This window comes from Typopeltis vanoorti, chromosome 7 (assembly GCF_054136105.1).
Source record: "Typopeltis vanoorti isolate ZY-2024b chromosome 7, IOZ_Tvanoo_1.0, whole genome shotgun sequence".
Lineage (NCBI taxonomy): Eukaryota > Metazoa > Arthropoda > Arachnida > Uropygi > Thelyphonidae > Typopeltis > Typopeltis vanoorti.
Window position 1 is genome coordinate 117,770,510 of NC_143555.1, and position 25,294 is coordinate 117,795,803.

Here is a 25,294-nt window from a genome sequence, read left to right on the forward strand (position 1 = left end):
TTTGTTTTACACTTATATATTCTAATTTTAAGATAAAAATTTTAACGAACTTATAAAAAATAATTCAAATGAACTGTACAAAAGCACATATGTTTACACATTAATGATTATTGACACTCTAAATCGGTGATTCACCCACATGCAGCAAGAGAACTTACGTACCTACCTTCAGTGGCATACTTACTAATTTTATTAACATATTGTGCCAGTAATTGAATTTCGCTAACAGCTTCGGTACAGTGTAATGATTCGGATTTTGATGTTACCTTCGAACCATAAGATGCACCCCAATTTTAAGTTGATTTTTCTATGTACAAGGTGCGTCTTATGTTCAGAAAAATATGGTATATATTCGAATTCATTTATTCGGTGAAAATGATATGGAAATTAATAAGGTTTGAATGACTAAACACCGAGAATAATAAAGAATGGGGTTTAATATGAACACTACTAGTTTCGTTGATGAACAACTTTTTCAGTTGTCTAACTATAAAGAATTATATACACAAAAAACTACAGAAACATTACATAATAATGACAACAGATCAAACTGTGGTATAGTTTAAACTGCATTACGTGCTACAGTTCCAGGCTGTAAATAACTGTGTGCCAGGGATATCACGAGAACGCCAGTACTGAACAGTAGAAATGTGCATATCAGATAAATTGTAGCTGAGGCTATTATTCAGGTGGGTTGAACCAAGTGAAATTTCTTTAGATTCGTGAATGCATCTCTCAAGTTCATTATAACACTTATATATGTTTGAAGTTTGAAACCAGTCTATAAGATGTTGGCGGCCTTTGGTAGAGTTTATAGAGAATAGGACATGGCTGGAGAGAGCTAGCTCAGGTTCTGTTGTAGGAAATATCTCTTTGATGTTCCTCAACATGGAAAAGGATAGATTTATCCATTTGAACGTAGTAAGGTTTCCACAATTACACATAATCTTGTAAACTCCTGGGTACTGAAGGAAATGATGTTTTTCTTTAGGTCAACTGAGGATGGAACAGAGTTTAGGAAAAGTAGTGAAACATGTTTTGATGTTGAATTCCTTAAGAATTTTAGCCAGTTTGGGAGAGAGGAAACTGATAAAAGGCAAAGAAATATATGCTCTTGGGGAGGAAGAGTCTTCTGTAGTAGGTTGACGATGGCGGAAAAGAAATTTTTCAATATTTTTTAGAGAGAAACCATTTTTGAGAAAGGTCCTTTTTAGAAAATTAAGTTCATTTTGAAGTTCTATCTCATCTGATAATAATGGCTGGCTCAATGTGCCAGGGTGGATATAATGCCAAATTTCTGTGGAGGGTAGTGATGGGAGGATGCATGAAGGTATCTGTCCGTATGTGTAGGCTTTCTGAAGATGGAGATTTTGATATTGTCAGAGCATCTTGTAAGTTTGCAGTCTAAAAAAACGAGACAGTTGTTGGTCTCTAATTCACAGAATTTAATCTTGTGGTAAAAGTGGTTGAGATGATCCAGAAAAATGTTAAGGTTATCTAGGCCGTGCTCCCAAATGAAGAAAACATCATCCATAAAACGCAGCCAGATTTTAGGTTGTAGTGTAGACGATCTAATTGCATTTTCTTCAAAATCTTCAAGAAAAATATTTGCTAATACCGGGGAGAGCGGGCTGCCCAAAGCTAATCCTGAGTTTTGTTTAAATATCTTGTCTTCGAATCTAAAGTAACCTGAATTGACACAGTGGGAGAGTAAGGCAAAGATTTTCTTAGTTTGAGGTTATTTATCGTCAAAATGAAGTCAGCTGAATTTTTTATACAAGAAGAGGATTTTCCTGTTAGGCTTAAGGAAAAGGTGAGATATTTAGACGCATTGTAAGTTGGTGAGTCCAAGAAGAAGTTCTCAATCCCACCTTAAGAGCGAATTATCTATAACTAATTTACTCTATAACTCTCTGTCTCCACCACTCAATTCACCAACTACAATGAACTGCAACTACACCAACACCATCCATGGCCAACCACCACCACCACTAGTATTTTCACAAACAATTGCAAACATTCATGCCCATGGCGAGATTCGAACCCACAGCCTTTTGGCTGGAGAATAGATATACTGACCACTTGGCCAACCAGGCCAGCATATACCTTAGCAAAGTGAACACTCATTAATTGAACAATCTCATTAGCTTCTGACTCTTGAGCACCATATGCATTCAACAAAGTTATTCTTCTACATTCATTCTTTTTTTTGCTTGCAGCATAATGATAAAATTCTTTTGGACTGCCTTTAGCTTGCATAGCCAATTGCTTTTCACACTGAGATATAGCTTTCCACAAAAATACTAGTGGTGGTGGTTCTTGCTAGCCTGAGCTTTATATACTTCATACCTCCTCTTGCTCTTATTCTCATGATATTCTTTCCACTTCATCTTCTTCTTGTGGATCTCTTGCTTAGTAAGGTTGCACATCTATTTCACTCCCAACCTATTTATTCTTCAAACACAGGGATCCATTCAGATACCACCTCATTTAAGCACTTTTTCAAAAGATTTCCATGCATTGCTGACATTTTTCCATTCAGTAACTGATACCATGGGATCAAAGAAAGTATTCTCCTAAGTTGATCATAATTTCCAGATTTGTAGTTCAGCATGTAATCTGTTCTAATGGGAACATCAATATAATTAGATAATTCCCAAGAAAGCACAGCATGATCACTGTCACCAACTGGTGATAAAATAGCCATATTCTTAACATAGACCACTTTTGACATTATGAACAAATCTAACCTCTTTGACCTCGAGTTTTCCTACTTTTAGATGCTGCTTGAAACAGTTGTCTTGCAACAATTCAATAAATTTCTCTTCTTTCTTATCACAAGATTTCTCTTCTATCCAATAAATGTTTGGAAGATTAAAGTCACCCATAATGAAGACCTGGCATCTCCTGCAACTGAGCTGCCAGGTCTGTAGCAACACCCTACCCTATATTTCATTTTCTTAGCCTCCATTTCACACCAGATAGCCTCAAATCCACTGCTACATGGGACGTTATTACCATCGTTGTTTTCTTGTGTTTTCACTCTAACTGGACTTAAGTTGTATGCTATCATTAGTAATACTCCTCCTTCTATATATTTATTATACACATACACACAGGCAAGGCAATTTCTGACTTATGGAAATTAGACTTATGTAAATTGAACTTATACAAATTATTTTTGCTAAAAGTGATCATCTACAAGGCAGACAGCCTATACATTGCATGCGGGCACCATCCTTACTATCGACATAGGTGTGATGAGTATCTGTATTCATACACTTTCATAAGTTTTAATGTTTATGTAGCTAGAGTACTATTATGAGTGAATAAACGAACAAGAGTGATAAACAAAATTTATCTAGAGCAGTGTTTCCCAAAGTGTGGCATGCATACCTCGAGGTATGTGAAATGTCTTTTTTTTAGGGGGGGGGTGATTACAACAAACTGTTTTTAAAATTTTGATTATTATTATTATTATTTTACTTTTATATTTTTCTAGCTATATTATCACATATAAGTGCAGGTCTATTCCTTCATTTTTTAATTAATTTTTCTTCAATAACTAAATAATGTAATGGAAGCTTTAAACAAAATGTATCTCTTGGCATGTACAAATGACTTCCATTAATGCTGTGTTAGGTTGACAGCACAATCCTGTTTCTAGTGCATGATTTGAACTATTAGCATTTAAGGTTTAAATTTAAATAGTTTGATCCATGCAGTCAGAACTTTCTGCAAAATTTTGTAATCATTCTTATTATAAATTGTAAATATAAAACTGGATTTCAACAAACTAACTTCGTCCCAACAGAAATAAGGGATATTATGTATTCAGAGAGGACAGAAGGAACAAGATTGAGGAAGGGGTTTTGTATTTAAGTCCTCTGCATGATAGCAGAGGACTTAAAGCTAAAAAGAATAGAAGTACATCAAGAGGGCAGGGATTCCAAGGGTAATTCACATTTGAGGTCATCTCATATGAGATAGAGGCCAACAGGACTAATATAATTGGTTGCTGCTATAATCCAGGGGGTATAAGGGAGAATGTAAATGACATGCACTTGCAAATTAGCATGATGAATACAGGTCGAGTAATTATTATCGAGGATTTCAACTAAGGGGACACAGATTGGGAGGAGAAATGGTCACAGGCAGGGAAGGAAATGGAATTTATACAGCTGCTGAGAGATACTTACCTGAGGAACAGAGAGAATATGAGGTTCAAGAGTGCAGGATCTGGTCATTGCATCAGGCAACTTAACATTAACAATCTAGATATGCTGCCTCTGCTTGGAAAAACTGATCGTATACTACTGACCTGGGAGATTGCCAGACATTTTCATTCCCTTATCCCTTCTTAACAGAATTTTTTGTTAAGAAGGGATATATGTGAAATTAAAAAAAAGTTGATTATGACTAGCTAAGGAGTATGCTTTAAGCAGAGCAATGGCATAAGAATGTGGAGGAGAGAGATGTTGGTGATGCATGAGAGGTCATCAAGAGTGTTTGAAGACATCAGTATCGGAATGTATACCGAGAGTCAGAAGGATGAATCAGGTAGGAGTTAGATGAATGAATAGCTTTATTAACGGTTGCAAAGGGATTAAAAAGAAAATGGTAATCAGCATGTCATGATCTGTATAAGACACAGGCAAGAAGAGTGACCTATATATAGGTCACCTTCCTTGCACTATGCTGAAGGAACTGAACTGCAAGAAACTGATGAGGTCAGGGACTTGGGAGTGATTGTGAACAGGGAGTTGAAGTCTAAAGGGCATATTGCAAAGGTAACCAAAACAGCACGTCAGATGAAGTGAACGATGTGGTTGTTGAAGGGATAGAGAGGTTACTATTTCTCCTATAAAAGGCTTATCTGGATACTGCACACGGATTTGGACTCACAGATTTCATAAGGATGAAGAAGTGGCAGAGAGGATCCAGAGGCAAATGACAGAGATTGTGGCAGGTGAATGCTCCCTATGAGAATATATAGATGGTCTATAGGCATCAAAAATTAGCTGATAGGCAAAAAAGAAGAGACATGATAATAGCATTTGAGTTATTGTAATTTAAATACTTCTATAGAAATGACACTCAAGACCTTTTTTTTCAGTACATGGCAAGAAGGGAGAAAACAAGGAGTAACCAGTGGAAGTTGTGTAAGAATGTAGTCAGCAAGGGAGTTAGGAGTAGATTTTTTTGCTTGCAGGGTGGTGAATTGGTGGAATGGGTTGTCAGAGGTGGGTATGAGTGTTTCATCAGTGAATGAGTTTATGGAGCAGTATGACAGTTATTGTGTGAATAATGGATTCCCACGATGAGTCTTTTGATTCCATGGAGATATCTATATAATAATAATAATATTGAGATGAGGAATAATAATACGTGCATTATTCTTGTTATGGTGTACTGTAGCTACACTGGCTTGTTGACAATCTTGCCTTATTTGCATGACACTATAGGAGCTATGCATGCTAATACACTCACTGTTATTTAGCCAATTTTCAGATAACATCTAGAAAAGCTGAGTAACTATGTCTGTGAGATCTTCTGAATGAGCTGGAAGACTGACCATTAAGAGAAAGAACGAATACGCTTTTCTGTCTTTGACAAACTCGAGTAGAGAGTCATGTAATTCATAATGGATTACTTGCTAACCTTTTGGAGAAGCACCATCAATTGTTCATTTTCCAATGTGTGATGAAAAGGTCTTGTCACTGGTAGGAGAAATGATGTAGAGTCCATTTATATCAGTTACTCTAGACAAGGCAACATAAACTAATAACTGCTTGTGGTTTTTTTCATATTCATACACAACCAAATTGGGAGTTCCTCCTTGAGATTCATGAATGGTTATGATACAAATTAGAATCAAGGAAAAGTGATTCCATTTAAGAGCCTCCGTAATTCAGTCAGTATAGACAAAAGCTTTTGGTCAGAAAAACCTGGTTCAATTCCCAACCATGATGTGAAGAACCTTTATCTGGTCTCTTTCGACTAAAGTTGATTTAGCTGGTCTCATATAAAGGTGAGGCGGACTCTCATATAAAGGTGAGGCGAGGCTAGAACAGGCGAACCAGTCCTGTGAACATGCATGGATTTACGGCCATGAATACTTACAACAATATGTGGAAGAGATAGGGTCCTCACTACATGTTGTAATGCCCATAGTTAACCATGAGTCACATCATGGTAGTCAACCTCCTAGATAGGAGATGGCACTTGAATGAATTCCATTTAACTGGCATTGTTTTATTGTTATTCTGAACACAATTGACCTGCAGCATCTGACCACAATAGAATCCAAATCACGTAACATTTTGGAAATCTGATCCAAAGTCATTAACATAGGATGTGTATTCTTTAAATTCAATGCTTGCCAGCTGACACAAACCTCCATTCTTGCTCCGTGTTCTGGCACCTGATAAATATGTCTTGAGCAAATGAAGTCAACTCATCTTCTGATGAGTTAATCATTGAGTTATTATAACAGCTTATAGAATAATTGCTAAAGTAAGAAAGTCTTGTACCATTGGGACAAAGTCTATCAGCTTCTTATTTAGTCATGAAATGTGATTCGATCAGTTCTCTTTCTGAATCTTCTTTGGTTTAGAGGCATTTAACTAGTCATAAGCATTTTAACTTTCGGTGACAGTTATTACCATGGCAGTCTATAATGATGTTTTATTTTTTGTTTACAATTTCAAAACTTTATGTTTTTCTCACTCACAATCATAAAAGAAAATCACTATAATCGGAATTTTTTAAAATAGTCCAGTTTTCACAAAATGAGGTGACACCAACCATTACCAGAGAGACACTAATATAATGTAGTAGCAGATAATGACATAGTTACTTCCATCGCCTGGTGTTGTAACATGCATGGTGCAAGTTTACTCAGTGTCAAAATTAGGGTTGGGAGGTGCACATAGAACATCATTTGTGTATGCTTCTGACACATGCACATTTTTCTCTTTATATTTCCTTCATGACTTCTCTGAATTGTGGCAATAGCTAGAATTAAGGAATTGTCTCTATTCACTGCTTGGGCAGCATATAGAGCAGATTATTATAATACAGTATACTTTTCTCATTCTGATCTTTTACTCCTGTGCTCATGCAACAATTATACAGTTAACTCACTGGAATATCACTTTGATTATCTAACATATTATGCTATAGAGTAAGTTCCTTTTCTTTATGATGCATTGTGACTGACCTATTAGTTGAGAACAAAATGAGTTTGAATTTTTGCTTTATTTTGTTGAGATATTTGTAGCAATTGTGTTATATTTTTATTTTACTAGTAATTGTGCTATAACTTATTTGTAAAACTTCATGAAATTTACAGGAATAAATCAGGTTGTTTACATAGATGAAGGTATGTTTGCCTGTTTTGTATTATATTACTTATACTGTATTTATTTTTCTTGGATGTTTTCTCTTTATACATCTCTTTACAAAGTTACTACACAGAAGCATCTTCAAATTCAAATGCCTCTCAGAGGTTCTTTCACATCAACCTGACCAAAACCTCAAATCTCAATGACATTATATGTGGGAAATTGTTATTAGCAGCTGTAGAATATATATATATATATATTTTTTTTTGGGGGGGGGGGGTTACTAATAGTGAAATTGAAACAGTTTATAACCTGAAATCCTTGCAACTGCAGATAAAAAGATAAACACTGTGTGTAGTATGCATATAGTTTCAATGTATTGTATTTTTCATTGTTCATTATGCTGAAGATGGTTTGCAATACACAGACTAAAATATCTGTATGTTGATAGTTTGATTTTATTAAAGTACCCTTACAATGGTCACGTGCATCATTTTTTAAAGCTCCCATAATTTATTACTCTTGTATGATAATTAAATTGCCTAACTATAACTATGATCTCTTTAGCATTTTACATCTATAAACAAGTAAATAATGTATCATGCTCACTTCTATTTCCCCCCACATAGTGTGATTGATATCTTTTTGATTCTTCATTCTGAAAAGAAATAGCTACTCTAGTTTCTTCAACAATATGAAAGTTATAGAATTTATGTAAATAATGCCTGCAGTATTAGAAATAAGGATGAGGAGTTTGTAGCATTGATAATCAGTCTGTTCTAAGTGACTGTCAACTGAGAGGAGCAAGTGAGTTGACTGAGAAAGTGGAGTGTAAAATGACAGGAATAAAAAAAAGAGACATGGAAATCCAGCCATTTTTCATCTCTACCAGTACTCAAAACATTCATTTTGCACCATTTAAAGTCATCCCTGTAGTCTCTCTCTCTCTCTCAAAAGCAAACCCTTTCATATTTTCCCTCTTGGACCACTTATATTTTAAGATTTTGACAACTAAAATTGATGCCTCATTTGTGCCAACCAACATAACCATTTCCTACATTCAGTAACACTCTGCAATGTTCCCTATACAAGCATACTTGCAACTCCCAGTATTCTACACCACTCCCACTCTTCAGTCTCCTCTCCAATCATAATCACCCTCTGAACACTCCTCAATTCATTTTTCAGTTGTCATCAATCTCTAATATCATTTATACTGCTCCCTTCTTTCATCCACTTTTATCTGCCTCCTACAATGAAACCATCACACATTACATGTAAATAATTTTGTCTTCAGTTTACATCCATTGTAATATAGTGCTTTCCATGTGCCCATTAACCATAAAACTAACAACCACTCTAATTATCTTCCACGGTGATATCTTTCTTCTGTAGACTACAGTGGATGTTTTCCTGTATACTATTGCAATGTGCATTAACAAAATACAAAATTTAATTTATATAATTAAATGTAATATAATTTATTTATTTAATATAAATTATATTATGATTTAATTATTTAATTTAATACAAAATGTAATCTCCCTCTTTCACATCTGTGAATCTCAAACTCTGCAAATCACCCTTAGCAAATAATAACACGAAAAGATTATTTCAATGTATTAATTTTTAGAGACCACTTATATTTTAAGATTTTAACAACTATAATTGATGCCTAAAATTCTAAAATTTTTAGACCAAAAATTGGGGGTCATCTTATACACGGGGGGGGGGGGGGTAACCGACTGAGAGACCCGCGGTTGCTGTGGCGAAACTGTCAGTACCTTGTCTCTGTGAACAGGTTTCCACCAATCACTAGCCTTTGTTTACTCTGTTGATTGATGTCATTCTGAATAAACCAATCAGAACTCTGAAAGCATTTTCTGAGTCATTAGAACAGGCAGCTGACAAAGAACCAGTAGGGTAATTTAATGTATTAACAATATTTTGAGCACTAGCCCATAAAAATGTCCAAAAATAAAAAACAATTGTATATTCTTCAAAATTCAAGTTAAAAGTCATCAATTACACAAAAGAACATGAAAATAAAGCTTCAGAGAGACAGTTTGGACCTCCTCCCACTGCATGTATGATTAGACAGTGGAGATGTTAAAAATATTGATTTCTTAATTTTGGGTTCATCTTATACACAGAAAAATATGGTATACATACATACATATAATATATATACACACACACACACACACACACACACACACACACACACACACACACACACACACACACACATATATATATATGTAGGATGTTTTTTACCTTAGGTATAAAATATGTTAAAGATGCCAAGCTATTTTATTTTAAACCTGGTTTTTACTCCATTTCCCAAGTAAGCAAACAGACAAATATAAGTCGAGTTTGTGCCTGCACGTAGAGCAAGTCTAAGTGACCCGTAAAGTAGTACAAGTCTAGGCAACTCGTGGTAAAGGTGGAATAAGCTCTGATCACTATTCTTAATATTTACCCTTAATGCAAAGCCCATCTACTTTAGGAGGTGTATGATGCTATGCATTAAAGGCAAGGGGGACCACTACCCAGACCAGTTTCGACCTATATTGAGGTCTCATCAGTATCATAAAAATACTAAGGTTAAGTAATACAGAGTTTATAAGTATTTTACCATACTTATAAACTTTACCATACTTATAAACTTATAAACTTTAATACTTATAAACTCTGTATTACTTAACCTTAGTATTTCTAAGCCTGGCTCCCACTGATGAGACCTCAATAAAGGTCAAAACCGGTCTGGGAAGTGGCCCCCTTGCCTTTAATGCACAGCATCATACATCTCCTAAAGGAGATGGGCTTTGCATTAAGGGTATATATATTAAGAATAGTGATCAGAGCTTATTCCACCTTTACCACGAGTTGCCTAGACTTGTACTACTTTACGGGTCAGTTAGACCCGCAAAGTAGTACAAAGTTTATGGGTCAGTCAAGTTTGCACTTGCACTACGTGCAGGTGCAAACTTGACTTATATTTGTCTGTTTGTTTACTTGGGAAATGGAATAAAAACTGGGTTTAAAATAAAATAGCTTGGCATCTTTAACGCACACACACACACACACACATATATATATATTGTTGTAAGTAGGATTGACTCGGGATGTATACATTTATAAAATTAAAATTTAACTGACTAGAACCCGAGAAAGTATAACAAAAACCTTTAATAAATCACGACTAGTTTCATTGGCGTTCCGACTTCTTCAGGTGAGTAAGAAATAACATAAGACTTATAAAAATAACAAGGTAAAAAAACATGGACTTTCCAGCTTAATAAAAAGAAGCAGAATAGAAACAGTCATATTTGAATAGGTGTCCGCGTCCTACTGTTGGCATAAGTTGAATGTGTGTGTGATAGCTAATTTTAGAGCGCCAGTATTGGATTACTGCACTATGGGAATCAAGCAAATTGTAGCTTAGATTGTGGTTCAAGTGTGAAGGGTCCAGACTATTTCTTTTGATTCTATAATTCATCTTTCAAATTCATCCTTGTATATATATATAAATTGGTTGTGTGGTCCCAATCAACTTAGTGTGGCTGTTCTTCGACGTTAGAGTTTGCGGAGAAGAGAACATGACTGGAAAGGGCGATGGATCGTGTTCTACTGTAGGAGATGTCACGTCTATGTTCCTCAAGACGAAGTGAAACAGATTTATCTGTCTGGCCAAAATAAGGTCGACCACAGTCGCACATAACTTTATAAACACCAGGAAAATGCAGTTGGTTGTGTTTTGGTTTTGGTCGACTCAGAAAAGAACAAAGTTTTGGCAGAGTAGTATAGTCGATCTTTATGTTGAATTTCTTCATAATCCTAGATAGTTTTGGGGTAAGAGAGCTGATAAATGGTAACCGTATATGAGTGATAGGGTTGGATTCATCTTCTTGTCGAGGTTGTTGGCATGGTCTCAAACGTTTAGTGATGTTATGAGATGAATATCCATTATTTAAGAAGGTGTTTTTCAGGAAGTTTAGCTCTGTTTGAAGGTCTTCTTCTGTGGAATTGAGACATCTTGCTCGATGGGCAAGAGTGGAGATGGGCAGTTTCTGAGGAGGGAAGTGATGAGAAAAGCCATGCAAATATCTATCAGTGTGGGTGGTTTTTCGAAAAATTGAAAATTTAAGACAGTCAGGTAATCTACTGATCTTTAGATCCAAGAAGGGGAGAATGCCGTTAATCTCTAGTTCTGATGTGAATTTAATGTTCTGATGTTGATTATTTAAATGGTTTAGGAAGTTTTGAAGTTCCTCTAAACCATGTTCCCAGATAAGGAAGACGTCATCAATGTAGCGTAACCACAGTTTAGGTTTTAAAGTAGTTATAGAAATAGCTCTCTCTTCAAAATCTTCTAAAAATAATGTTAGCTAAGACTGGGGATAGAGGGTTGCCCATAGCTAACCCACTAGTTTGTTTATATATTTTATCTTCATAGCAGAAATAAACGGAATTGATGCAGTAAGTTAGAAGAGGATATATTTATTTATTTATTTATTTATTTTTATTTCTTACTCACCTGAAGAAGTCGGAACACCGATGAAACTAGTCGTAATTTATTAAAGGTTTTTGTTATACTTTCTCGGGTTCTAGTCAGTTAGATTTTAATTTTATAAATGTATACATCCCGAGTCAATCTTAATTACAACAATATATATCTACCTTCTGACAAGGTTAATGTACATCATATCAAAGATTATGAAAAAACTCTGGTAAAAATTGGACTTTTCATTAATAGGTTGGTTTTTCTGAAAAGATGCAAATTTCACTCTGTCATCCCAAAGTCTTTAGAGTTCAAAGTATCGATTCACACTAAACATGCTTATAATATCTACCACAAGGCAAAACTTAATTTATTAAATGAAGGAATCGCAGATACCAAGTCCACGTTAGCTTCTTTGTTTTGTAAAAGAGATTCTTTTGAAAATAACTTAAGTTCATCTTTAGATAACAGGTCCTAGATGAGCTCTCTCCGTGCTTCTAGATCGCAACTCTCCAACAAATTAATTCTTATCAGAAAATTCAACCAACTTAAACAGGAGCAAACTTGCCAACCCCATATCAATTTACAAAATTAAAACAATGTTGTGATTAACAAATCCTCATACACACACACACACTTTCTCCTGAAGAACTTAGTGTGCTCTCAAAAGTTCTTAACTTCATTCCTTCTCCATTCCTAAAGAACTGTTTCTTACAAAAGTTGAAAAGGCAGCTGAACAGTTACCAAAACAAACTGCGAATCTACTTAGGATCGATGCCATCTTTACCATAAATAAAAGTCGTCGTCCTATAGATAATCTATCTCCGACAGAAAGAAAAGCAATACACCAGCTTCATAACAACAATGACATTATTATCTTACCTGCTGATAAAGGGAATGCAACTGTAATCTTAGACAAATCTGACTATCGTTCAAAGATAACAACTTATTAAGTTCTGATATCTATTCTATTCTAGAAAGTGATCCCACAAGAAAACTTCATAACTGTACAAACAATCTTCTGAAATCAACTTCTGAACTTCCTAGACACACAAGACTATCTCAACGCTCTCTCCATCTCTCTCATTCCTCGTTTGTATGGCCTGCCTAAGATCCACAAGGCTGACACTCCTTTAAGACCTATTGTGGAAGGTACTGACTCACCTATGTACAATCTGTCTAAATATCTTGCAGCTTCTTTAACACATCTAGTTGGCAATTCTTCCTCCTTCATCAAAAACTCTGAAGATTTCATCTCAAAAATAAAAAAATTAAATCTCATAGACTCTGACAGAATGGTGAGTTTTGACATCGTGTCTCTTTTTAGGAATGTACCTACAGATGAAGTTCTGACTCTTCTTAAGGTCAAGGTTTCTAAAAAAAATTTGCTCTTCTAACTCACTGCATCAATTCCAGCTATTTCTGCTATGAAGATAAAATATATAAACAAACACTAGTGGGTTAGCTATGGGCAGCCCTCTATCCTCAGTCTTATCTAACATTTTTTTAGAAGATTTTGAAGAGATAGCTATTTCTATAGCTACTTTAAAACCTAAACTGTGGTTACGCTACATTGATGACGTCTTCCTTATCTGGGAACATGGTTTAGAGGAACTTCAAAACTTCCTAAACCATTTAAATAATGAACATCAGAACATTAAATTCACATCAGAACTAGAGATTAACGGCATTCTCCCCTTCTTGGATCTAAAGATCAGTAGATTACCTGACTGTCTTAAATTTTCAATTTTTCGAAAAACCACCCACACTGACAGATATTTGCATGGCTCTTCTCATCACTTCCCTCCTCAGAAACTGCCCATCTCCACTCTTGCCCATCGAGCAAGATGTCTCAATTCCACAGAAGAAGACCTTCAAACAGAGCTAAACTTCCTGAAAAACACCTTCTTAAATAATGGATATTCATCTCATAACATCACTAAACGTTTGAGACCATGCCAACAACCTCGACAAGAAGATGAATCCAACCCTATCACTCATATACGGTTACCATTTATCAGCTCTCTTACCCCAAAACTATCTAGGATTATGAAGAAATTCAACATAAAGATCGACTATACTACTCTGCCAAAACTTTGTTCTTTTCTGAGTCGACCAAAACCAAAACACAACCAACTGCATTTTCCTGGTGTTTATAAAGTTATGTGCGACTGTGGTCGACCTTATTTTGGCCAGACAGATAAATCTGTTTCACTTCGTCTTGAGGAACATAGACGTTACATCTCCTACAGTAGAACACGATCCTTCGCCCTTTCCAGTCATGTTCTCTTCTCCGCAAACTCTAACGTCGAAGAACGGCCACACTAAGTTGATTGGGACCGCACAACCAATTTATATATATTATTATTAGTATTATTATTCAGGCCTCCATGGAGTCAAAAGACTCATCATGGGAGGTCCTTCCTAAGAACATAAAGTCTGTCAAGACTCATCGAGGGGAGATCCCCCCTAAGAAACACAAAGTCTATCATAACCACTCCTTAAACTCATTGACCATTCTTGCTCTCACCACTCCATCAGGAAATGCATTCCATGGTTCAACCACCCTCCATGAAAAGAAACCACTCCTCACCCTCTTGCTCACAGTTTCCTTTCGTAACTTCCAGGGATGGTCTCTTGTCATCACTCCTTCCCACTGTTCAACCAAGCGAAAGAACTCCCCAGTGTCAACTCTGTAACCACCTCTCAACAGTTTAAAAATCTCAATCGTATCACCTTTCCTTCTTCTATCCACCAAACTCTGCAGTCCACATTCCCTCAGCCGATCCTCATAACTATCCTTTTACAGTCCTAAAACCATCTTTGTCATCCGTCTTTGTATCCTTTCCACAGTTAATTTATCCCCTTGAAATCCTGTGGACCAAATTTTAGAACAATGGTCCAGGTGTGGTCTGATCAGAGACTTATACAACGGAATGATAACTGTTTTATCTCTGTAGGTCAGCATCCTTCTCATTATTGCAGCAATCCTATGTGTTACCTTCATCACCTTTGCAATATGTCCCCTAAATTTCAGGTTTCTATCAATCATCAACCCCAGATCTCATCTCCCCTACTTCCTCCAGTATAACTCTCCCACAGAGTATGCAGTGTCCCATCGATGTTTCCCAAACCTCAAGACCTTACATTTTGCTGCATTAAACCGACACCCCCATTCATTTGCTCATCTATCTAGCTTATTCAAATCCTCTTGCAGGGCTATCACATCTGCACTATTACTAATAATCCTTCCCAGCTTCGCATCATCCGCAAACAACTGAATATCCCCTTGCAATGTCATTGATATAAAGGTTAAAACAATATAGGTCCTAGTACTGAGCTCTGTGGGACCCCACTTGTAACCCTCTGCCTCATTGAAACTGCTCCACCATACAGAACTCTCTGATACCTATCGGACAGCCAATCCTGAATCCAGTTGACCAATCTGACATCCAGACGCATGTGCTGCAACTTAAATATCAGTTTATCATGTGGCACCATGTCAAATGCCTTCGCTATGTCTAAGAAAATCGCAGTATATGCCTTTCCCTCATCTAATGTTCTTATAACTTTATTATAAAAGGCTAGCATATTGCTAAAACAAGAGCGCCCTTTCACAAATTAATGTTGACTCTCACAGATAACATTACCCTCATCTGCCCAATGTTGTATACTGTCCCTAACTAATTTCTCTAAGATCTTAACAACTACTGATGACACACAGACCAGCCTATAATTAGACACTTCCAGTCTGTTACCAACCTTATGCAATGGCACTATCTTACTTTCCTTCCATTCCCTGGGCACCTTTGCCGATGCCAGACTTTCACTGTAAAGCCAGGTTAAAGGCACTGTCAGTTCCCTAGCACATTCTCTCAAAACTCGTGGTGAAATACCATCCAGAGTACTCAATATCTGAAACACACTCTCCTCCTGTATCTCTAAACCTCGAACCAGCCCTATCCCTCTAGCATTAAAACTGACTCCTCTAGGATGAAATAGTCCAATAAAATGTTCATTGAACAATTCCACTATGTTCTCTGCATCAGTCACTCTATTCCCATTTGTATCCCACAATATCATTCTTCTGCAGTCATTTCTCCTCCTACTGGCCACATATTTAAAAAATTTCCTAGGATTTTCTTTGGATCTTAGGGCCAATCTCTTCTCGTATTCCAGTTTCGCTTTCCTTACCACAGTAGTCACTCTTCTGGCTTTTGTCTTATATTCTTCATGCATCCTCTCTTCACCGGTCTCCTTATATCTCTTCCATAGCCTCTTTTTTGCATGCAATTCCTATTTAATATTGTTTGTCATCCACTTTAGTCCAAATTGTGTCCTCTTCTTCACTCGTGGTATACAAGTTACCATTGCTGCTAACAAATATTCTTTCACAATTTCCCACACACTAATGATATCTCGGCCTTCCAATTCCTCCCTCCATGAAACTTCCTGAAGTTGACGTCTAAGACTATTATAATCACCTGCATTATAATTCCATATAAGTTCCCATCTCTTTGATACTCCTGCATGTCTATTCATTATCCACGTCAAAACCATATGGTCACTCTCTCCAACTGGTGGAAGAGATGTCATCTCAGTTATTATCAACTCTTTTGATACTATAACCAAATCTAAAAATACTCTTGAACCTCTTGTTTCCTCTGTTACATGTTGCCTAAGACATTTGTCCCTCAAGAATTTTAGAAATTCCATTGTCCTATTGCTACATGCATCTTCCTCTCCCCAATTTATACTGCTGTAGTTAAAATCTCCCATAATAATCATTCTTCTTGGACTTGCCAAACATAGCTGTCTAAACATCTCCTGGTCCCCATCCTCTGTGCTCCTGGGTCTGTAGCAACACCCCACTAAATATCCTGTCTTGTCTACCTCTACCTCACACCATATGCTCTCAAAATCATTTGTCTCACTTCCTTCCAAAGCCTCCACTCTTAGAGGACATAGGTTATCACTTATCATAAGCATTACCCCACCACCACCATACTTTCCCCTCCTATCCTGATTAAAAATGCCATACCCAGTGACTTCTATTCCTGTTATTATATCCCCTTCTGTCAACTACGTCTCAGTGATCCCAATAATTTTTGTCCAGGCTGATGCTATCTGCGCCACCAATTCCTCTCCCTTATTCCGGATACTCCTGGCATTGGTATAAAGCATATAAATGCCATTCTTTCTATACCCAGCATTATCCCTTCTAGACTCCACTGGGCTCAGTGTTACCTGACATCGTCTCCCTTCTCCCAAGTATCCATTCCCACAAGAGGCCCCCCCTAGCTATCATCCTCCCTGGGACACACTGACTCGTTCAGAACAGCAATCTCTCCAGATGCCTACGTCCTTCCTCATTCAAATGTAAGCGGTCTCTCGCATACAATTCCTCTCTTTCATCAAACGCACTCCAAGCATCCACATATACAAGTCCTCTCTTGTCACACATTCTCGCTGTTAAACCATTCAATATCACCGCTCTTCTGCTCAGCTCATGATTATCATACCTAGGTAACACGCACACTATTTTTCTTCTCTCTGTCTTCTTCCGTACAGCCTCAAGCAAAAATCTCATATCTCTTGCTGCCTGACTTACATTACCACTCAAGTCATCTGTTCCTACCATCACAATTATCTCATCCACCCTTTCACCTCTCTCAATTGCCATAGTCACCCTTTCTATTGTTCCTCCTGGCAAACACTCCTCACGCATCCTATCTTGAACGCCACGGATCATTGAGTCGCCATACGTTATACCTCTTACCATTTTCTCTCTCCTATTACAAGGATGAATTTGAAAGACGAATTATAGAATCAAAAGAAATAGTCTGGACCCTTCACACTTGAACACAATCTAAGCTACAATTTGTCTGATTCCCATAGCGCACTAAAATTAGCTGTCACACACATTCAAGTCATGCCAACAGTAGCACGCGGTCACTTATTCGAATATGACTGTTACTATTCTGCTTCTTTTATTAAGCTGGAAAAGATCCATGTTTTTTACCTTGTTATTTTTATGTCTTATGTTATTTCTTACTCACCTGAAGAAGTCGGAACACCAATGAAACTAGTCGTGATTTATTACAGGTTTCTGTTATACTTTCTTGGGTTCTAGTCAGTTAAATTTTAATTTTATAAATATATATATATATATATATTTTTTTTTTTTTAGGAAATTTAATGGCTATACATTGTGTGCATATACATACATTGGATTGTAAGATTCGCACTGCAAGCAACTTGTCCAACTTGATTGACTGCTCGACAGGTATATCTTGCATCGTCCTCTAAATATGCTTCTTCTATTTTCAGTGTGCACAGTCCATTGTTGTATATAATAGCATAATCTGGCAAGTTGTCTAAGCAGCAATCATTCTTAAACCAGGAAACAACAGGTAAAGGGTTACCAGCTACTTGACATTCAAACTGAAATGACTTCCCTTCCTGTACTGTGCCACACTCTAGCTCTTTCAAAAAATGTGGAGGAATGAGTCCATCATGAGGTCTTGATTCTGAAAAATAAATAATTACAATTTAGCTGTTTTTATCCATCTACATATCTATTAACAATCTATAGATAAGGAAATAAATCAGAAAAGAATGGAACAAAATGCATACAATATTGAGTATTAATGTTATTTTTGTCTCCACGTGGAGTCAGAAATACCTATAATTTTTTGCCAAGTTTAGCTTACTAATGCCAAAATCTCCTCACCCTTATTCCTGATGCTTCTTGCATTCATGAACATGCATTTGAATGTCTCTTTTGTACCCATAGTTACCCTTGTGTAATGTCATTACCAGTTCATTTAAACTGAAGAGCTGCGAAATCCCATTCGGCATTGCATAATCATTATTAGTCATTTATTTCATGTATATCTTTTCAGTATGATCAAATTCAGAGACAGAATTACTACAATTTCTACATAAAATAAATTCCATGCACTTCCATGTCAAATTCACTATTGAATATGAATCTAACAACAGTCTGGTAGTAAAGGTGTGGATATTTTAATAATCATATTTCTACATGCGGTATTCAATTTTTTGTTTATTGAAAACATTCTTTTATCAATGGATAATCCACCCACACACGCATCATCATTTATCACAGAAGAAAAGTATTATTAAAACTCTTATACATCAAACTTGGTACATGTGCTCTGCTGACTCCTTTCTGTAAGAAGACTTAAATAAAATAAAAATTAAAAAAAAAAAAACATTAATAAATATCATTCCTGAACCAGATAGCAATTAAATGTATAAAGAGTTTCCATACCTTACGTTAAAGAAGCATCACAACCAAATAGCATAGCTTCGTCACAAGTATAATCTATGCACCCCCACCTCCCCATCACACCATTTCAGAAACTATCTTTTCTACAAACCAAATTTAAATCTCTACTTGCTTAATGTTAACCAAGAACACAGTTCATGCCAACTTTGTTATTTTGATACAAGGCTGTTCTATTAAAATTAGAATCCAAGAACATCAAGACTACATCAGAATAAAAAGGACAAGGGGGGGGGGTGACTTGGGAGGAATGCTGCTGATGATAGCTAGGGAATAATGTCCACGAAGGTAGGCATGAAAGAGGGGAAATGATGTCAATGGTTCTGAGGCAGTGTGGTGTGATGTGAGGTGGAAGTTGTCAGGAAGAGATAATGTTTGTATAGGCCAAGGAATCTGGAGAAAGGTGATGAAGAGATGCATCAGCAACTTTGGTTAGTGAACAAGGAAAGGGTGATTATTATGGGTAATTTTAATTGTGGTAGTATAATTGTGATTGTCTGTGAAAATACTAGTGGTGGTGGTGGTGGGCAGTAGATGGTGTTCATGTAGATGATGTGGTTCAATGGAGTTAATGGATTTGAGTGGTGGAGACAGAGAGTTGCAGAGTAGGTGCCCTCCCTCGATGAGTTTTTGGACAGGTTGAGGTGTCACATAATAATAATTGGAATGAAGAGAAAGTATTTAGGAATAAGGAAAATGAATTTCTCGAGCTCTTGAGAGACAACTATCTCAGGCAGTATGTAAAGGAGGGCATGTGAGGATCAAGAGTTTTAGATCTGATCATTTCATCAGAGGATGTAATTGATATTTGTAATTGGCAATGGGATGTAAGTGGGATTTCGCATATCACTCCAGTTGGGGAGAGTGATCATGAAATGATCATACAGGTTGTGGCTAGCCATGTGAAGAATTCTGTGAAGAAATGATATATGTGGAAGTGCAAATCTGATGATTAGGATAAGCTTAGAAGACAGCTTGAAGCTACAGCATGGAATGAGAAATTGAGCACTAAGAAAATAAATACTGCTTGTAAATTGATGAAGAAATATATAACAGCATCAATGTATGAATATTCACAAGGTAAAAAGGCTGAATAAAGTAGGAGTAAAAGGGATAAACAAGGGGAGTTAAATATGAAATCTGGAAGAAGAAGAAGAAGAAGAAGAAGAAGAAGGCAGTTTGGAGGCAGAACAAGTTGAAGAATGGTAATAATCAGTTGCATGAATAGTATACAGAGCAGGCCAGGAGAGTGACTCAGTTGGTAAGGACAACAAAAGTGTAGTATGAGCAAAAAGTTGCAAATCAGGTCAAGGAAGAATGATTATAATAAGATGCTGTTAATGTATGAAAATGGGAGATCGGTGACCTCTGCAGAGGACACAGTCCAGGTTTTCAGTGAATACTTCATCACGGTGCTTCATCCTAAGTGTGAATTCAGAATCTCAAGTGTAGATAATGAAAGGAGAGAAGATCTTAATTGTGAGCAAGCAATAGATATATAAAGAGTTAAGTAAGCTAGATATCAATAAGTCTATAGGACTTGATCACATATTACATGTGTCTTAAGGGAATGTTCCAAGGAGTTAGCATCAGCCTTGGCCTACCTTAACAAGAGTCTTCTAAGAGCACAAGTCCCAAAGGACTGGAAGAAAAACTAAATTGTTCCACTTCACAAAGGTTATGATAAGCCAAAGGCAACAAATTGTACACTGATCTGTATGTCTAGCGTTGTTAGTTAAGGTAATGGACAGGCTGGAGAGCTATAGGATACAAAAGTTGGTTGCTAACAGTGGTACTCTTTGTGCTTATCAGCATGAATGTATTGGACAAGAAGAATGCATATGCAGTGGTATATGCATCTTTGCAAGGATGCATATACCACTTGGATTTTGCAAAGGCTTCTGATAGATTGCCATGCCACAAGTCAGTCACTAAATTTGGTGACCTTGGATAGGGGAACGGCTATCAGATAGGTATCGGCAAATTGTGAATGGGGGAAGGCACTATTTCAAAATAGGCAAGTCACTAATGGTGAGCTGCAATGGTCAGTCTTGGGACCCATGTTATTTAATTTGTATATTAATGATATTGGGATAGGTTTAATGAGTGATATACAACTGTTTGCAGATGATGCAAAACTGGGGAGAGAGTGATGAGAAATCCAGTAGATGTTGTGGTGGCCATAGAGGAGGACTTAAATAAATTGTTTGAGATGGCAATGGTACAAAACTATCAATTCAGTGTTGCCAAGTGTAAGGTTCTGAAATTTGGTAGGCAAAAACAGGATGCAAAGTATACATGTGGTGGAGAAATTTTGGAGGAAGTCGAGGAGATAGGAGACCTTGAAGTGGTGGTGGACAAGGATCTGAAGTTCAGAAATCACATTGCACAAGTTATGAATACATCACATAAGATTATGGCAATGATGCCGAGAACCTTAACTTGTAGAAATAAGGAGGTTCTAGTTCCATTGTATAAGGCCTCATATGGATTACTGTACATAGATTTGGTCCACTGGTTTACATGGTGGTGGTGATGAATATATATTGGAAAGGGTTCAGAGAAGACTGACTAAGGTCATAACTGTTTGGGTTATGAGGATAGATTGAGGGAATGCAGTTTACAAAGCCTTCTGAAGAGAGGGGATATGATTGAGACATTTCAGTTGTTGGTTAAGGGTTGTTACCAGGTTAATGTGCAAGAAATTTTTCATAGAATGGGGGAAGGGAGTAGAACAAGGGGACATATATAAGAGGGTGTAAATAGGGGCATAAGGAGTAGGTTCTTTGCATGGAAAATGGTTTGTTAGTGGAATGCTTTGCCTGACATTTTGGTGAATGCAGATATATTGAATGAGTTTAAAGCATGGTTTGATGGGCTTTGTGTGTAACAGTTTTTGCCTCCCAGATGAGTCTTTTGACTCCATGGAGGTTTGGTATTAATGTTACCGCTAAAGTGCGAAAACCGTTAATGTGCACATTACTTGGCTAATCTGCAGATTAACTGATTTGCTCCGTTAACGTGCAGAATCAAGAGTTTTCCACATTTTACCTAGGTAATGTGCACATTAATGGCTTCCGTATCGTTAAAGTTCAAAAGTTTGTTTCTCTCATTTCCTTTCCCTACTCCTTCCCTCCTCTCCCTCCACTTTTAGTTTGGTTTTTTAATAAGTAAACATAATTTTATCATATGTTTTTTTTCTTAATTGTAATAATATTTTAAACCGTTTGATTCCTTGTATTATATTAATTGATTGATGATTGATTCTATCAACTAATTTGTTGATTTTTGATTGCATTAACTTGATTCTTTAGATATCGAAAAATAAATAAATAACATTATGTTAATTTAAGCGTACAGAAACGTTGCTGTTGTTCCAGCAAAGATCTTATTTTCACTTTAACGAGTGCCTAGTAGGTAATGTACAGATTACCTAGGTAATTTGCAGATTACCTAGGTAATTTGAGAAATGAAACAATTTTCCGCACATTAACGGATCACCGTAGTTAATCTGCACAATACCTAGATAATCTGCAGAAAAACTGATTTCTGCACTTATAATAGCATTATATTCCTGGAATCTGATAAATCTAGCCTTCCTTCCCATGCTGCTTGCATTTCTTGGTTTGTAATCAAACCAAGAAATTTCAATTTTCATCATTTAAAATTTGAGTGCCTGTTCCTGGAAACTTGTAAAACTTTACAACACCATCTGAATCTCAATTGTTTTAATTGAACGCTTATTTGTGGTTATGCCATTGTATAAAGACTTATTGTGCTTATATCTATATCTGGTCATGTACTTTTCAACGTGATGTGAAAATACTGGAGAGGGTCTACATACAAAGACAACATCAGGATATTTGAATGACAGTTATGAGAGAATTTTAAGGGAAGGCAAACTGCAGAGTTTGGTTGGTAGGCAGAAAAGAGGTAATATGTTTGAGATGCTTAAGTTAGGGAGTGGATTTTAATGGATTAATACAGAGGAGATTTAAGAGTGGAAGAATGAGAGTCCATCCCTGGAAGTGGAGTAAAGATGTGGCAAAGATGATTTGAAGAGTTGGTTTTTTATTACATAGTGAGTGGTGGAACAAATTACTAGAATGCACTGTGAATGCTAAGAGTGTAAATGAGTTTAACATTCAATATATATGTGAATATATTTCTAGTTAAGTGGACCTCCCATAACAAGTCTAATGACTTCATGGAGGCTGCTGTAATAATAATAAAAAGAAAATACCTGTAACAGTTAGGTGGCCATGAGTTTCAGCTGTGCCAGCCATATTAGTGGCTTTACATGTGAACCGTGCTGAATCTTCAGTAAATGTTTCCTCAATAGTTAGCGAACAAACACCATTGTCAAAACATGTTTGGTAATCTGGATTATTTTGAACCATAATTCCATCTTTATACCACTGAATCTGTAATCCATAAAACAATATAATTTGAATATACATAAAACACTGGTTGAATAACACTCAATTACGTGATGTTTAAGTATAGTTCAGTAAATTTATCCAAAGAAATTCACAATCCAAATTTACTGTATAATATGAAATATTCAATCTTGTTTTTTTTGTAGTAATGCTGAAATAATTAATCCCTTCTTTAGAGCATTTGTATTTCTCCATCACTTACCAGCAGTAAATTTCATAGTAATCAAGAATATTTCATAATAATCAAATAATTTACATTATCCATTTCCTTATTCAATATTTTTATCTGTTTAATAAACATAATAGAATAATTCAAATACAAATGATTATTCCATTAGAACATTTCCTAATATCTCTTATTTGCCTATAACAACTGATGTAATTGTAATACAGGTTGACATGAAACAAAGGTGGAATTGGGGAAGGTTCTAGAAGAAATGGGAAGAAAGGGAAATGGCCCCAGTAAAGCATGGAGAGATTACATCGAAAGAGTGGTACAGGTGGAATTAGCTGTAGATCCAGAAATGAGCTATTGTGTTTGTATACAAATGCTAGAAGTATAAGAAACAAGGCAGATGAAATGGTTGCAATAATTTCGACTGTTCACCCAAAGATTGTCGGAATAAGTGAGACATGGTTGGAAGAGGACGACATCCTCACAGGAATAGAGATGGAAGGGTATGATGCCTTTCGTGAGGATAGAAGGGATAAAAAGGTGGGGGGGTGCTATTGATGATAGAGAAATAGTTATGTCTTTCTGAACAAGTCAGTGTGAGTGTGTAACAGGGAGGATGGTAGCAGGGGTGGCCTCTTGTGGGAATGGGTACTTGGGAGAAGGGGGGGGGGACTACATCAGCTAACACTGAGCCCAGTGGAGTCTAGAGGGAATAATGCTGGGTATAGAAACAACGGCATTTATATGCTTTATACTAATGACAGGAGTATCCAGAATAAGTGAGAGGAATTGGTGGCGCAGATAGTATCAGCCTGGCCCAAAATTATTGGGATCACTGAGACGTGGTTGACAGAAGAGGATATAATAACAGGAATAGAAGTTGCTGGGTACAGAATTTTTCGGCAGGATAGGAAGGGAAAGCGTGGTGGTGGAGTACTGCTTATGATAAGTGACGACCTATGTCCTCTAAGAATGGAGACTTTGGAAGGCAGTGGCACTAATAATTTTGAAAGCATATGGTGTGAGGTAAAGGCAGGCAAGATAGGATATTTAGTGAGGTGTTGCTACAGACCCAGGAGTACAGAGGGGTGGGAGGCAGGAAATGTTTAGACAGTTCAGTTTGGCAAGTGCAAGAAGAATAATTGTTATGGGAGATTTTAACTACAGCAGTATAAATTGGAGAGAGGAAGATGCATGTAGCAATAAGGGAATGGAATTTCTAGAATTCTAGAGGGACAAATGTCTTAGGCAACATGTAACAGAGGGAACAAGAGATTCAAGAGTTTTGGATTTGGTCAGAGCATCAGAAGAGTTGATAATAACTGAGATGACATCTCTCCCACCATTTGGAGAGAGTGACCATATTTCACTTGGAAAATGAATAGACATACAGGAGTATCAGGAGTATCAAAGAGATGCGAACACATGTGGAATTATAAGGCAGGTGATTATAATAGTCTAAGACAAAAACATGGGGAAGTTTCATGGAGGGAGGAATTGGAAGGCCGGGATATCATT

The 25,294-nt window shown here is 36.6% G+C and overlaps 1 protein-coding gene across 3 annotated transcripts in view; it reads right to left on the reverse strand.

Annotated features, from left to right (window-relative positions):
* The window catches only part of LOC150104992 (uncharacterized), a 768,027-nt gene that overhangs the window by 339,455 nt on the left and 403,278 nt on the right, over positions 1–25,294 (reverse strand). For all 3 annotated transcript variants that reach the window (XM_090395452.1, XM_090395451.1, XM_090395453.1), the window contains exons 23-24: positions 23,406–23,586; positions 18,078–18,380 (exon numbers count right to left, since the gene is read on the reverse strand). In XM_090395452.1, the coding sequence (XP_090251578.1) occupies positions 18,078–18,380; positions 23,406–23,586 (484 nt within the window). The remainder of the gene's footprint in view (positions 1–18,077; positions 18,381–23,405; positions 23,587–25,294) is intronic.